This window comes from Danio rerio, chromosome 25 (genome assembly GCF_049306965.1).
Source record: "Danio rerio strain Tuebingen ecotype United States chromosome 25, GRCz12tu, whole genome shotgun sequence".
Lineage (NCBI taxonomy): Eukaryota > Metazoa > Chordata > Actinopteri > Cypriniformes > Danionidae > Danio > Danio rerio.
In genome coordinates, this window is record NC_133200.1 from 6742501 (window position 1) to 6759594 (window position 17094).

Consider the following 17094-nt stretch of genomic DNA (forward strand, 5'->3'; position numbering starts at 1 on the left):
AGGGCATTGCTATCAGTCCTTTAGGGCAGGGATATCGGTACTTTAAGGCAGGGCTATCAGTCCTTTAGGGCATTGCTATCAGTCCTTTAGGGCAGGGATATCGATCCATTAAGGCAGGGCAATCAGTCCTTTAGGGCATTGCTATCAGTCCTTTAGGGCAGGGATATTGGTACTTTAAGGCAGGGCTATCAGTCCTTTAGGGCAGGGGTATCGCTCCTTTAAGGCAGGGCTATCGGGCCTTTAGGGCATTGCTATCAGTCCTTTAGGGCAGGGATATTGGTACTTTAAGGCAGGGCTATCAGTCCTTTAGGGCAGGGGTATCGCTCCTTTAAGGCAGGGCTATCGGGGCTTTAGGGCAGGGCTATCAGTCCTTTAGGGTGGGGATATCGGTACTTTAGGACGGGGCTATCAGTCTGTTAGGGCAGGGATATCAGTACTTTAGGGCAGGACTATCGGTACTTCAGGGCAGGGCTATCAGTGCTTTAGGGCGGAGATATCAGTACTTTAGGGCAGGGCTATCAGTGCTTTAAGGCGGGTCTATCGGTGCTTTTACGCAGGGCTTTCAGTCCCATGGGCTAAGGTTATCAGTCCTTTAGGACGGGGATATCAGTAATAAAGGGTGGGGCTATCAGTGCTTTAGAGCAGGCATATCAGTCCTTTAGGGTGGGGCTATCAGTGCTTTAGGGTGGGGCTATCAGTGCATTAGGGTGGGGATATCATTCCGTTAGGGTGGGCATATTACTACTTTAGGGTGGGGCTATCAGTGCTTTAGGGCAGGGCTATTAGTGCTTTAGGGTGGGGCTACCATTTCTTTAAGACTTTTAGGGCGAGGTTATCAGTCTTTTATGGTGGGGCTATCATTCCTTTAGGGCAGGGCTATAAAACCTTTATGGTGGGGCTATCATTCCTTTAGGGCAGGGCTATAAAACCTTTAGGGTGGGGCTATCAGTGCTTTAGGGTGGGGCTAACAGTGTTTTAGGGTGGGGCTATTAGTGCTTTAGGGTGGGGCTACCAGTCTTTTAGGACAGGGATATTAGTCTTTTAGGGAGGGCATATCAGCACTTTAGGGCAGGGATATCAGTATTTTAAAGCAGGGCTATTAGGGTGTGTCTCATTTCTGCCCTGCTTTAGTCCATTCTTCAATCTTCCTCTGAAATCATGCATCGGCTGTTCCAGTTGAATGTACATCCCGATATGGAAAAAAATCTTAAATTTAAGACTAACAAACCAATACTAGCATCTAAAAACATTATTTTGATTCCACGGGGACTTTAAAGGCTGATTTATACTTCTGCGTCACACACATAGCCCTTCGCCATGGCCGTCGCCATCACTGACGTGCACCTCTCAAAAAATTTAACTACACGTCGCAACAACGTGTAGCGTAAGCTCTGTGATTGGTCGGCTTGGTAGCGCTGACGAGTCTGGGCGGGACCGAGAGCCGCGCGAATAGCGCGAGCGATTGTTTACATGTGTGGAGTACCGTGAAGGAGCTCCGGATGGAAAGTTTTGTTTTGTGTTTAACTCATAGTTAAAGTTGTTGCACGTCCGCCGGTTCCTGCCTCAAAATGAGCAAGTTTGAGCCACTTGTACATCCCGGAAGTGTTCAGGAAAAGCAAAAAAGCAGCGAAGAAACTCGACACAGAGGAACATTTACACCTCACTGCCAACTAGCGTTTCGGAAGTGTTAATGCAGACTGACAGAGACAGCATGCAAAAGTATAAATGCACAGCCACACGCGTTGCATGAGCCGTGGGTTACGCCGGTCACCTGACACAGAAGTATAAATCAGGCTTAAGAGTAAGACGTGTAGTGGTGACCCTCACGTTGATGTTGGGGTTGAGGAACTGTGTTCTGGCGTAGCGCGTCAGCATGTTGATGATGACCACCTGACCCCACTCCTCCACGTCGATCAGCAAGTTACACAGCTTACGGTAGTTCTTGTGGATCAGGTCAATGCGGTCAGGACAGACTTCCTCAAACGCCATCACCACACTGCCTGCCACCAGCTAAACACACACACACACACACACACACACACAGACAGAGAATTTAGGGATGAAGACTGTACTTCAGTGATGAGCTGAAATGACCGGCTCACTCACTGTGGTTTTATCAGCCAGCAGCTTCTCGATCACTTCAATCAGCTGATCTTTCTGGTCTGGGTCCAGACTGAAGAAAACACACAGACAAAAGACCATCAGCTCTGACAAAGTGCAAACAAGGCCACTAGATCAACTACAGGCTGAACTATTTACCAACTTATCCAGGAAAACTTGTCCAAAGCGACTTACAATTGAGGAGGAATTCAGCGTTTCAACAACAAGAGGCAATACACACAAGAAACCTAAACCCACAACTACAACTTAACCCTGCTAATAAACTGCAGTATGAGCAAGTGTAATGTCTCCGTGTGTGTGTGTGTGTGTGTACCTGTGTAGTTTTGGGATGGCATGTGCTGCGGTCTTGCGGACGTATGGAGACATGTCTGACGCCGCCTCTTTGATGGCCAGCATCATGATGGGGACGATGATGGTCACTCTGATGCTGGACAGCACACGCAGAGCGCTCGCTCGGATCAGCTGGTTCGGGTCCTGAAGACAGCACATTTATTCATTCATTTTCTCTTCAGTGTTTGAACTCTCAGTAATGATTAAATCACACTGAACTGAGCTAAACTGAACTGAACTGAACTTAAACACTAAAAACTGAACTACACTGTTCCAGTTACTATGACCATTAATGTGAAGTTGCTTTGACACAATCTACATTGTAAAAGCGCTATACAAATAAAGCTGAATTGAAATTGAATTGAATTCACCTCTGATGTTCCAATAATGAGTCTCACACATCAGAATTAAAGGTAACTGCCTAAATCTGAACACTAGAGGGCATTTATGCGCCCCTAACACCACACATGGAGAGTGTTTAGTGAGCATTCGGCTATTAGTTCATTAGTGTAATCCAGTGGTGTAAAGTAACTAATTACAAATACTCAAAGTAGTTTTTCTCAGAAATTTTAATTTACTGAGTAGTTTTAAAAATGTGTACTTGTACTTTTCCTTGAGTACATTTTTAGTGCAGTATCTGTACTTTTATTCTCACTACTTTCCTTCAACCTGCAGTTACTACTTTATTTTTTCTTGTCTTGGAATTAGAAAAATCAGACCAGTAGTTCCTGTCCAATCAAATCACACACAGAAGGTGAATTGAATTATAATGAACTACCTCAAGACATGGGTGATTTACATTGCAGCAAACTGCTTGGAAGCATTAAAAGTGTCCAAGAGGATGTACAAAATCTTTACACGCATTAACCCAGAGACTGTTTAGATCAGGAATGCCCAAACACAGTCTTAGAGGGCTGATGTCCTGGAGATTTTAGCTCCAACTTGCCTAAACACACGCACGGATGTTTCTAGAAAGCCTAGTAAGAGCTTGATTAGCTAGCCCAGGTGCGACTAATTAGGATTGGAAGTAAACTTTGCAGGACACCGGCCCTCCAGGACCAAGTATGGGCACCCCTGGTTTAAATGCAAGTCACTGATAAGAAGATGATGGATATTTACTGCACATTATGATGACCGAAATGGCCTTAAACACCCAGCAGACACAAGACGACAACATTCTGTCAGATTGAAATTGTACCCTAACTTCGTGGAAACGCTGTATTTTACATCAGAACTCAACGTCAGCCCGATTTCAATGTCCAATGTCCAAAACCAACGAAATATCAACGTCTAATGATGTTACAGCTTGATGTTGTGTGGACGTTACCACTGTGACATCTATCAGATGTTGAATTTTGGTTGCCATACCTGATGAATAAATTAATAAATCAGTAGGATGTTGGTTTAAGATGATGGCTAGACATTGAATTTTGGTCACCTGACATCACAACCTAAATCTAACCTAATATTAACGTCATTGTGTGCCTGCTGGGCAATAAATGCACTACAGAATGTTAAGTTTACACACACACATCCACAAATTACATGTAAATGCATCAACTTTTAACAGCATAATACTCACTACTCATGAGTACTTTTAAAAGGGCTACTTTTTACTCCTACTTTGAGTAATATTTACAACAGGTACATTTACTCTACTCACACTACATTTTTAGGCAAGTAATGGTACTTTTACTTAAGTATGCTTTTTCAGTACTGTTTCCACCACTGGTGTAATCTCAGTATTATGAGGGGATATGGTGTGTTATTTGTTCAGATTCTGGAAAATTTTCTCTAACTTTTGCGTTTATTACTTAGCAAAGCCTCTTGCAGCATAGACTGAATGTTATTTATCGGATGTACTATATATATATTTTTAAGGAAAGTGGTTGCAAACAATATATATGGGCTGAATTTAAAATTCACAATCTCCAGAAATGTATATAGGGCTACGTTTTCAGAATGAGCCTGTGTTGTTCTTCATATAGTAATGGATGAAGTATTATGCGTTTAGATGAATAATGCATTATGTGTATATTTTGCGTTCTTCAGGACCTTCAATCCTCTCTGGAAGGTAGAAATGGAGAGCAGAGCGAGATCCTGCTGCTCTTCAGCGTAGCGCACCAGATACACATACACCAGCTTCTTCACCTGTGACACAAAACATACAGAAAACGCACAGTTTAGTGTGTGTGTGTGTGTGCTAGTGTGACTCAGCACTCCAGCTCTCAGTGACTCACAAACTCAACCTCGTCACTGTTGCTTATTAACACAGGATTAAAGTTTACTATGAGCTAGAATATCTGACGTCCGGTAAGCTGTGAGGGTTTTCTTGTGCTTTTTTTTATCTCACCTCGATGTTCTTACAGGCCACGTTCTTCACCACTGCAGGGAAAAGATCCGAGGCATTTTTACCACGTGCGATCATCTGTGGAAACACAACCACAAAGACAAACAGATGCTGAGGTTCTGATATATGCTTTGATACACTTATACAGTGACCCTTGGATGGTTAAAATGTACACATTCCATAATAAACTCATTACCTGATGAAACATTACTTTGAAGTTACTTAAATTTAAATTTATTAAATTAAATTAAATTAATAAAAATAAACAAATAAATAAACAAATAACAAATGAAAAAAATGAAATAAATAAATAATACTAATAAATAAAGAAATAAAATAAAAATAAATATAAATATAAATAAAAATAAAACAATAAAAATAAAAAATAAATTAAAATCGTAAAAAAAAATAAAAAAAAAATAAAAAAAATTTAAATAATAAAATAAATAAATAAAATAAAATAATAAAATAACAATAATGATAAATAAATAATAAACAAATAATAAATAATAAATAAATGAAATAAAAAAACTTAAAAATAATAAAAAATAAACAAACAAACAAATAAAAATAAACAAAATAATAATAAAATAAATAAATAAATAAATAAATAGTAAAAATAAATAAAATAATAAATAAATAAATAAATAAATAAATAAAATGAATATAAATAAAAAAATTATAAATTATTAAATAAATAAATAAAATAAAAATAATAAATAATAATTAACTAATAATAACAATAATAAATAAAAAATTAATAAATAAAATAAAAAAGTCATTAAAATAAATAAAAAGTAAACAAACAAACAAACAAACAAACAAATACAATAAATAATAAAAATTATAAAAAAATACATAAATAAATAAAAAAATAAATAATAAAAAATAAATTATTATTTAAATAAATAATAAGTCATTTTATGATTTAAAATAAATAAATAAATAAATAAATAAATAAATAAATAAATAAATAAATAAATAAATAAATAAATAAATAAATAAATAAATAAATAACATTGTGAGTAAAAATTCGTTTGTGGGAAAAAAAAAGAGAATCACAAGATATTAAACTTGGAAAAACTTCCCAAAAAGCAAACCTTTTTCCCCTCAATTGTGCATGAGTTCAGTGTATATATCTGACTCTTTTGGCTGAATTAGTGAGAGAAAAGTCGGACCTGTAGTAGTTTACATTTTGTCTTTAAGAAACGGTATGAACTGTGACTTTCTTTCTTACTTCTTTTTTCTCACAACTGTCTTCAATAAATGATGAGTCATTTAAATTAGCACAGCGAGTGAGTTTTCCTGTGCTCCTACAGGAACGATCTGCCTGTGCTGTGTGTGAATGGAAACAGTATCAGGTGACTGTTTGTGGCCCTGACTGATAAATATTTCAGTTCTGATCTGATCCTTCACAATACAGCGACACTAAAACCGCTCATCAATATTAAACGCTTTTTCGCATTTCGGTCCTGTTTTCCAAAGAGCTCGCTGGAAATGGCTAGTAGAAACAAAGCTGATGCAACATTTACAAATGAGCCCAGAGACTTCAGAAAACACACAGCTACCGCGGCATTTACTGCCCTCAGTTGCAGCTTTCTGTCTGTTTACACAGTCATACAATTACTGACAAGAGGCCTGATGTGTTTCTCCTGAAATAGTGAAGAATGAATGTAGATTTGTGCGTGTATATGTGCTGTATGATGGCTAATCTGATGGGTGTGCTGTGATGTTGCTATTGGTGAACATTGAGTTTAAAGGGGTCCTATTATGCTCCTTTTTATAAAGGTGTAAAATAAGTTTCTGATGTGTCTATAGTGTGTATGTGAAGTTTCAGCTCAAAATACTCTATAAATAATGTTTTACAGCTCTTTGAAACTGCTTTTTTTAGGCTTTGATCCAAAATGGGCCGTTTTGGGGACTGTCGCTTTAAATTCAAATGAGATAGTGCTCTTTTTAAAAGAGGGCGGAGCTAAAAATGCCTGTGTGTCAGCATGGCCGCAGATTCAAAACAGGATTAATGGTATCTTAGTGAAAAGCTGTAAATGTGAAAAAAAGCGTCTCTGATTATTGTTTTTTCTTTACAAAAATAAAGTGAGTTTATTTTTAAAACTAGAGAATATAATTGATGTAGTAATACAATAAAAAAATTGCAAAAATTTAAATAAAGATAAATAAATAAAAAAAAGAAAAAAAATGTATATATATATATATATGTATTTTTTTTATTGTATTGAAACACAATTATGATTGAGACACCATATAATGACATTCTGTCTCACAAAATAAATAAAGCCAGTTTCGTAATTCATATATTTATGTGTAATAAAATGTATATCTACTTATTTTGTTTTTATTTTTATTTTTTATTTAATTTGGGGCGAAGCAGTGGCGCAGTAGGTAGTGCTGTCGCCTCACAGCAAAAAGGTCGCTGGTTCGAGCCTCGACTCAGTTGGCATTTCTGTGAGGAGTTTGCATGTTTCCACCGGGTGCTCCAATTTCCCCAATAGTCCAAAGACATGTGGTACAGGTGAATTGGGAAGGTAAATTGTCCGTAGTGTATGAGTGTGTGTGGATGTTTCCCAGAGATGGGTTGCGGCTGGAAGGGCATTCACTGGGTAAAAATGTGCTGGATAAGTTGGCGGTTCATTCTGCTTTGGCAACCCCGGATTAATAAAGGGACTAAGCCGACAAGAAAATGAATAAATTAAATTAAATTAAATTAAATTAAATTAAATTAAATTAAATTAAATTAAATTAAATTAAATTAAATTAAATTAAATTAAATTAAATTAAATTAAATTAAACTAAATTAAATTAAATTAAATTAAATTTTTTATTTTTATAATGACATTCTGTCTCACGAAATAAATAAAGCCAGTTTGGTAATTCACATATTTATTAGTAATAAATTGTATATCTACATATTTGTTTTTTATTTATTTTATTTTATTTTTTATTTAATTTAATTTAATTATTTTTATTTAATATTTTATTTACTATTTTATTTTATATATATATATATTTTTTTTAATGTTATTTTTATATTATTATTTTTAATAATTTTTGGAAACACAATTAAGATTGAGACAACATATAATGACATTCTGTCTTACAAAAAGAACAGGGCCAGTTTCACATATTTTTTTGCGAAAAAAAATGTATATATATATATATATATATATATATATATATATATATATATATATATATATATATATATATAATTATTTATTTTCTTCTATTTTTTATTTTATTAAATGTATTTATTTTATACACACACATATATATATATATATATATATATATATATATATATATATATATATATATATATATATATATATATATATATATATAACTTCACCTGTATAAATATATATGAATAATTTCTGATAAATAAGTCTTAATTCAGGAATTTGAGGATATTTTAGATACTGAAAAACATCATAAAGCATTCAAAATCATAGTGGAAAACATAAAAAAAATAAATTTGCGATGCAGTGCAATCAAGTTTTACTCACCGCTACGATGCGTTTCATGGCCTCCAGCTTCAGGGAGTCTTTATTACTGTCCAGCATCTCCTTCAGGTCATCGTGTCTGAAGGAATCAAGCACAAAAGACAGAAGTTTCACCAGCTGTTCTTGCTCCTTTAACAATCTCAGGAAGGTGTCCATTTTAAGATCATTGACAGAAACTCATCTCAGCCCTGCAGACCTTCAGCAGCTCAGAAGAACAAACCAGAGAAAATAAAATTAAGACCTCCATCAAAAGCATTCGCACACATCTGACAAAAACACACCCATAAATGCCATCCGCTGCATGATTTCCTGTTTTATAAGCGCCACATGGAAAGACATTAAGCGCTTCTCATTCTCATTTAGATCCTGTTTATTTCAGGACATCAGTGAATTGATGAGATTCTGAGATGCTTCTGTTAAGAAAAAGACTTTAATTGGGACACACCATTCATATTCATTTTCCTCCAGCTAAGTCTCTTATTTATCAGGGTCGCCACAGCGGAATGAACCGCCAACTATTTCAGCATATGTTTTATGCAGCGGATGCCCTTCCAGCCACAACACAATACAGGGAAACACCCATACACACTCATTCACACACATTCACACACTATGGCCAATTTGTGTTTGGACTGTGGGGGAAACCAGAGCACCCGGAGGAAACCCACGCCAACACGGGGAGAACATGCAAACTCCCCACAGAGATGCCAACTGGCCCAGCCGAGGCTCGAACCAGAGGCTTTCTTGCTGTGAGGCGTTTGTGCTAACCACTGAGCCACCGTGTTGCCCTACGTGTTTATATTAATGTTTTTGTTTATTTATGTAGCACAGTTGTTGTTATGGTCACCTGGCGGCTGCATATCACTGGACTACAAATCCACCATTTATGGACTACAAGACCCAGTCATGCATCACATACACACACACACACACACAACCAGTTTTTGATCCTGACTGATTGCAAACACACAGCTGATGCTGCTTAAGTACAGATTACAAACACATACAGTTGAAACCAGAAGTTTACATACATTCAAAAAGGAACATAACTATTTTTTTTAAATGTCTGATGGTAAATCATATTAAATGTTTACTATTTTAGGTCTGTTAGGATTGCCTAACTGATTTACATTTGCTAAATGCCAGAATAAATATATATAATAAATAAATGTATATATTTTTATTAATTCCTAGACAGGTGACGCAGTGGCACAGTAGGGTAGTGCTGTCGCCTCAAAGCAAGAAAGTCGCTGGGTCACTGGTTCGATCCTTGGCTGAGTTGGCGTTTCTGTGTGGAGTTTGCATGTTCTCCCTGCGTTCGCGTGGGTTTCCTCCGGGTGCTCCGGTTTCCCCCACAGTCCAAAGACATGCGATACAGGTGAACTGGGTAAGCTAAATTGTCCGTAGTGTATGAGTGTGTGTGTGAATGTGTGTGTGGAAGTTTCCCAGAGATGGGTTGCAGCTGGAAGGGCATCTGCTGCATAAAAATGTGCTGGATAAGTTGGCAGTTCATTCAGCTGTGGCGAATCTGGATTAATAAAGGGACTAAGCCGACAAAAAAATGAATGAATGAATAATTCCTAGAAAGTCAAAAGTTTACACACATTTCCTTGGTATTTTTTTAGCTCTGCTTTTAAACTGTATAACTCTGGTCAAATGTTTTGAGTATCCTTTCACAAGCTTCTCACAATAGTTTAAAGGAAATTTGGCCCATCCCTCCTGACAGTACTGGTGTAACTGAGTCAGATTTGTAGGCGGTCTTGCTCGCACAAGCTTTTTCAACAAATTTTCTATAGGATTGAGATCAGGGCTTTGTGATGGCCACTCTAAAACATTCCCTCTGTTGTCCTTAAAGCACATTGTAACTAATTTGGCAGTATGCTTAGGGTCATGGTCTTTTTGGAAGAACCATTTGTGGCCAAGTTTTAATTTCCGGGCTGATGTCTTGAGATGTTGCTTCAGTATTTCTTCATATTGTTCTTTCTTCATGATGCCATCTATGCTGTGAAGTGGACAGTCCCTCCTGCAGCAAAACAGCCCCACAACATGATGCTGCCGCCCCCATACTTCACAGTTGGGATGGTGTTCCTAGGCTTGTAAGCTTTCCTTTTTGTCCTCCAAATGTAACACTGGTCATTATGGCCCAACAGTTGAATCTTAGCTCCATCAGACCACAGGACATGTCTCCACAAATTAGTCTTTTCCCAGTGTAATTTAGCAAATTGTAATCTGGCTTTTGTTTTGATTCTGGCTTGTTGATTTTCCCATATTGTCACACAAGGAAGCTGTGTGTTTGAGGTTTTTCTTAAATACTATTCTATACAGTTGAGCCTCTAATTAACTCAAATGTTATCAATTAGCCAATCAGAAACTTACACAACCTTGACATCATCATCAGAGCTTTTTCACACATCTTATTGTATGTAAACTTGACTTTCAAGAAAAGTTATAACAATTTCTCAATAAATCTCTCTCATTATTCTGCTATTAAGCATAACAGAAACAAATGTGATAATCCTAGCTTGCCTAAAAGAGAAAAAGTTTAGTCACGTTAACATCCAATGTTTTTTAAATGGTTATGTGCCTTTTTATCCAGTGTATGTAAACTGTATATAGGCTACGACTTACTTTGAGACACTCATTGCTGAGTCTTGTTAAACTGTTAGGTCATACCTGTCAACCCTCCCGTTTTTCTCAGGATTCTCCTGCATTTCACTGTTCTATCCCGCTTTCATCCCGTAAAGATATTTTCCCGTATTTCTCCCGTATTTTCAGTCTTTCTCTGAACAGCCGAGCCTCCCTATGCACAACCCATACCGCCGAACCACCAGGGGTTGCCCCTTGCTCTGAGACGTGAGTCTTCTGTGCTTTCGGTTTGTTTAGGAATGAAAACACTTATAAATAAATATTAAAAACAGCGCGATTCCCTTTCCTTTCTATTACAGGTGCCGTCACCCATCCTATACAATCCTCAAAACAGTCATATAATGGTGCATGACTGTCAGCTGACGTGCTCCATAGTGATAAACAGACGCTGTTTCCCAAACGGATTCTGTACACGCGATTTGAAGCAGAGAGAAAGTCTGGCATTATACAAACATAATTAATAATACTAACATATAAGGATGTCGATTTTGGTGTTTTTTTTTCCCCCCAAACACAACTAATTTCGTCTTAAATAAGCATAAAAGGTTAGGAAAGCATTCTGCATTTTTAAATTGACACCTCTTATTCAATGTAATAAAAAAAAAATCGTAATAAATGAGAGATTCATTCGTTGCTCTTCAATCAGAATGTGTAAGTTATACAGTGGAGAAACGGCAAATGAAATTGATAGCTTGATTCTATTTCATTATAATAGCTATTAATATTAATAAGCTGCAGTTTGCTAATGTATTTGCTGCTAATGTATATTTTTATTTTTATTTTGTTAATAATAATAATAATAATAATAAAACATATTACTGACCATTTAACTGTTTATGTACAATGAAACAGCTGTAAGTGAACATATTTAGTAATTTGGGGATTGTTTTGAGGTGGGGGAGGGGGGAATCACTTATTATGGTGGGCGTATCCCTTATTTTCACATCCCAATGTTGACAGGTATGTGTTAGGTAAACATTATGACGCATTTTCCTTTGTCTTGCTTTGCCGTGTTTTCATCCTAGCCTTGTTTTATTGTTTATCCCTGTCTGCTGCCTGCCTTCTGACCACTCGCCTGTTACTTTGATCACGATTCTGGATTGCCCGTATACATCTGTTTGCTCCTGTGTTGACTGTTGCTTGCTGGACCGTTCCATTTAATAAACCCTGCGTTTAGATCCGCGTTCCCTGTTTTCAGCATCCACGGTTACCGTTACAGTGGTTACTGTTACAGAGGAATGACAAGCAATCTCAACTTGACTGTGTAAAGATCAGTGGAGTGAGAGATGGAGAGATGAACGAGTGTCTTGTTTTAGCTCTCTCTCATCATTAATCACTAACACACTGACATCTGTTCACACATACAGTACACACACATTCACACATAAGCCGACTGAATGAATATACTGGATCTATCGCGCTTGGAAAGGTGCTGGGTTGTTGTAACCCAACGTTGGGTCAAATAAGTTGTGTTTTACAACAAGAATCAGTCCAAGGCACTCGAGTAAAGTGAAAAAATTAAAAAGCCTTTATTCACATGGCTAGATCTCTAAAAACCAACGCGTTTCGGCAGAAGTCTGCCTTCATCAGGGTAACAGTGATCAGGTGCGTCTAGAGTCTCTTTTGAGTACTACGGTCACATGACTCATTTAAACATCTCAAATGGCACTCAAATAATTTAACAAGCAAACTCTACTACCATCATAAATTCGGCATAGATACACAAACACCCACTTGCATATGTGGGAAAAGAGAGAGAGAGAGAAGAAAAAAAAAAATATATATATATATATACATACATACACATATACATACATATACATACATATATACATATACATATATATATATATATATATATATACACATACATACATACATACATACATACATACATATATACAATATATACATATACATATACATGGAAAATACATACATACATATAAACACATACATCAATGTATGATGACGATCTGTAAAGCATCTATAGAAAAACTCATAACTCACTTTGAGTGCCATTTGAGATGTTTAAATGAGTCATGTGACCGTAGTACTCAAAAGAGACTCTAGACGCACCTGATCACTGTTACCCTGATGAAGGCAGACTTCTGCCGAAACGCGTTGGTTTTTAGAGATCTAGCCATGTGAATAAAGGCTTTTTAATTTTTTCACTTTACTCGAGTGCCTTGGACTGATTCTTGTTGCAGATTTGATGAATCCCTTACCCAAAGAGCACCGACCATACATTTGAACTTACCCCAGAGTGCTTTTTGTTTTGTTTTTCCTAAGTTGTGTTTTACATTTAATTTAAATAACACTTGGGCGGTGTAGTGGCGCATTGGGTAGAGCTGTCGCCTCACAGCAAGAAGGTCGCTGGTTCGAGTCCCAGTTGGCATGGGTTTCCTCTGGGTGCTCCGGTTTCCCCCACAGTCCAAACACATGCGCTATAGGTAAATAGGGTAAACTAAATAGTCTGTAGTGTATGTGTGTGAATAAGAGTGAATGGGTTGCAGCTGGAAGGGCATCCACTGCATAAAACATATGCTGGTTAAGTTGGCAGTTAATTCCACTGTGGCGACCCCTGATTAATAAAGGGACTAAGCTGAAAAGAAAATGAATGAATAACACTTTTTAACCCAATCAATTAAATCAATTATGCTCAGATTTTTTTTTAAGTTGCTTGTTTTGTGGCAGTGATGTCTCGATTTCTTTCTGTTTGAACCATTTTAAATAATGTATTCAGATCTATTTATTCATTCATTTTCCTTTGGCTTAGTCCCTTTATTAATCAGGGGTCGCCACAGGGGAATGAACACCCAACTATTCCAGATGCAACCCAGCACTGGGAAACAGCCATACACTCCCATTCACACACATAAACTATGGTAATTTAGTTGTGGAAACCGGAGCACCCGAAAAAAACCCACACCAACAAGGGGAGTACATGCAAACTCCACACAGAAATGCCAACTGACCCAGCTGGAACTCAAATTAGTGAACTTCGACAATGCTGAGCCACCGTGACGCTCCTTATTCAGATTTATGTTGTTGGTATTATTTAATTTTAGCAATTTTAACACATCGAAGGTGACTGTACAATGTTTAAAATGTTGCAAATGTTAATATTACAATTAAATGTTTTTAAATTTCAAAGAATTAATGTAAGACCAAATATTTTCGACATTGATATTATTTTTTAAAAATTAAGTAGCAAATCATCATATTATTAAAATTTCAAAATAATGATTTTACAAAAGAATCAGCAATAAAACACATTTAAACTGAAAACAGGTATTTCAATTGTGATATTATTTCATTTAAATTTAGAATTTTATAGTATTTTTGTCTTCAATCCCATTTGTAAGAGCAACAAATAATAACTTGACTTCTAGTTGATCATTTGAAAAACTGGTTCTAATAGAAATCAGTCAAGTTTGGTGAAGGAAAAAATCATGGTTTGGGGTTACATTTAGTATGGTGGCGTGCGATGGATCTGCAGAGTGGATGGCAACATCAACAGCCTGAGGGATCTAGGCATTTGTGCTGCCCACTACATTACAAACCATGGGAGAGGGCAAATTCTTCAGCATGATAGCGCTCCTGCTCATACTTCAGCCTCCACATCAAAGTAAAGCAAAGAAGGTCAAGGTGCTCCAGGATTGGCCAGCTCAGTTACCAGGTATAAACATTATTGAGTATGTCTGGGGTAAGATGAAGGAGGAGGCATTGAAGATAAATCCAAAGGATCTTGATGACCTCTGGGAATTCTGCAAGAACGCTTTCCAGATGATTTTATTAATAAGTGATTTGAGTCATTGCAGAGATGTATGGATGCAGTCCTCCAAGCTCATGGGAGTCATACACAATCTTCATACTTTCTCCACTGTAGCATGACTTTATATTCTATACTGTACTTTTGTCTAAGAAAGTTAGACGTTACTGTCCTAATTAAATAATTACAAATCAACACATGATCCTGTTTTATTTTGTTAAAATAAGCGTAATCTAGTGGCCTTTTCCTTTCATATGAGCCACTTCTGTTACCAAATTATTAAGTAGAAATCAAATTATTATTTGTTGTTGCTAAAACTGAGATAGATGACGAGACTTTTGTCAGGTAGTGTATGTGATATTTTATCTCAATATTTTTATAGTGTCTAATTCTGACACTTGTTTGGTGCACTAGTGTGTGGGTTTTAATGGTGTTTGTGTATGGGTATATGTATCTAGATCAGGGGTTTTCAAAGTGTGAGGCGCGCCTCCCCTGTGGGGGCCAGAGTATGTCAGGGGAGGCGCGGGAAAAAATGTTATATAATAAAAATATAATTATTAAGTTTAATTATTATATGTATTTTTATTATATTTAAACGTTTTAATTAAACAAAGATAAAAAAAATTATACGTCAAAAATAAGAAAACCTTTTTTACCCAGAAGGCCATAGCTGTGAATTCGCTTCTGTTTGGCAAGCCCGCCAATACAGGTATATGCCTGCTAATACAATGGATCGGTTTCTGAGACCCCCCGATTCAAAGCCTTCAAGTTTAGGGCTTAAACCCAAAAGACGACGATATGATGATCAGTATTTGAGTTTAGGATTTACGTGGACAGGACCAGCTGATGAACCAAGACCTTTATGTGTGGTTTGTCAAGATATTTTGGCTAATGTCAGCATGAGACCCGCTAAATTTCGACTGTTTTGACTGGGATGGACAGTTCTTGGATCTGTTCTATTCATATTGAACCATCATCCTAGTTTTAAAAACGTTATATTAAAATACTTATTATCAGGGGCGTAGCACCAAATTCTGGGCCCTGTACCCTCTCAATGTCAGTGGGCCCCCTAAACATTTTTTTTATTATTATTTGAATATAAACATGCACAAATAGTGTTTTAATCTGTAATCAAATCAGATTATAATAATGACTGGTTCTTTCATTCACCACCATTGAGTGCTGCTTCTGCTGGTGTGTCGGAACCACTGGTTGTTTCTGAAACTGGTTAATGTCTGCAACCTGACGTTAGCTGGCCTGGCCCATAATTTACTTGCAGCAACAAGCAGCCTGGTTGACAAACTAAGCTAAAGATTTAACATTAGCATACATACATTACAGGGCTCGAAATTAACTTTTTTACTTGGTAGCACTGGTGCTCCCAACTTCAAAAAGTTAGGAGCATCCCAAAGAATTTAGGAGCACCCATTTTCTTTTTAGTTATGCGCCGATCTTGATTCTTAATGGCCGATTTTGATTAGCACATGTACATCTCGGAGATGTCTATTTGACGTCTGCATTCACATCTGCAAGACATCTACAAGACGTTTCCTATCAGGTGTGAAATAGACTTCTATTAGACATCTTTAAGATGTTTGCGATTCAGAATGTGTGTAAAACTGACATCATACAGACGTCTGCCAGACGTTTGTATACAGCAGGTGCTTTCCAGATCAAGAGATCTTTAACAGACATCTTGCAGACGTATACAGACACAAAATATCTAATACAATGGTATTTCAACCTTTATACCATTAAAAGGGATAAATCAAGTAAATAATTTCTTATATTAGTATTACTTAATTGTTTAGATTTTTAAAAGGCACATTAACTTCTTTCACATTTACACATGGATCGATAATTGCAATAATTTGACCATAAACAGCTGAAAAAATTTATTGGAAATAAAAATTAATTCTCTGTCACAAGGGGGCGCTTTAGGAGCGCTGAAATATTACGGTTTCCCTGGTAATGACTGTACACAAATCAGCATTATATGCGGCCAAAATGGTCGCAATTTCGAGCCCTGCATTAGCAGCAGCTGTCTGGAGTTGACTATGTTAACTTTAATTAGATGTAGTTTCATAACAAGCAAACTCAGTTCACCTTTTGAAAAGAAAGCAGTCATCAGCTGCTTCCCCTCATTCTGCCTCCTTTCTTTTTCCTCCTGTCTTTCTTTTTTTGAAATCCCGATTTGGGCTTTTTGCGCAGCATAATCAGGCTCTAGACTCACTGCGTTACTTGTTTGCCGCCGGCTGCCGTCTATGGGCGGACTAAACCATTTCGGTGGGGTGTTATCAATATATTTTGAAATATATAATGACATTGACATCAATTGGAGGGGCCAATTA

General features: G+C 36.8%; 1 protein-coding gene across 16 annotated transcripts in view; it reads right to left on the reverse strand.

Moving 5' to 3' along the window:
* ap3b2 (adaptor related protein complex 3 subunit beta 2) overlaps positions 1–17094 on the reverse strand; it is an 81232-nt gene that overhangs the window by 44636 nt on the left and 19502 nt on the right. For all 16 annotated transcript variants that reach the window (XR_012400188.1, XR_012400187.1, XR_012400186.1 and 13 more), the window contains exons 2-7: positions 8326–8401; positions 4805–4879; positions 4507–4602; positions 2435–2595; positions 2107–2173; positions 1828–2010 (exon numbers count right to left, since the gene is read on the reverse strand). Coding sequence is in view for 11 of the 16 variants with exons in the window: in XM_073942707.1 (XP_073798808.1) it covers positions 1828–2010; positions 2107–2173; positions 2435–2595; positions 4507–4602; positions 4805–4879; positions 8326–8401 (658 nt within the window). In the remaining 5 variants the exon portion in view is untranslated. The remainder of the gene's footprint in view (positions 1–1827; positions 2011–2106; positions 2174–2434; positions 2596–4506; positions 4603–4804; positions 4880–8325; positions 8402–17094) is intronic.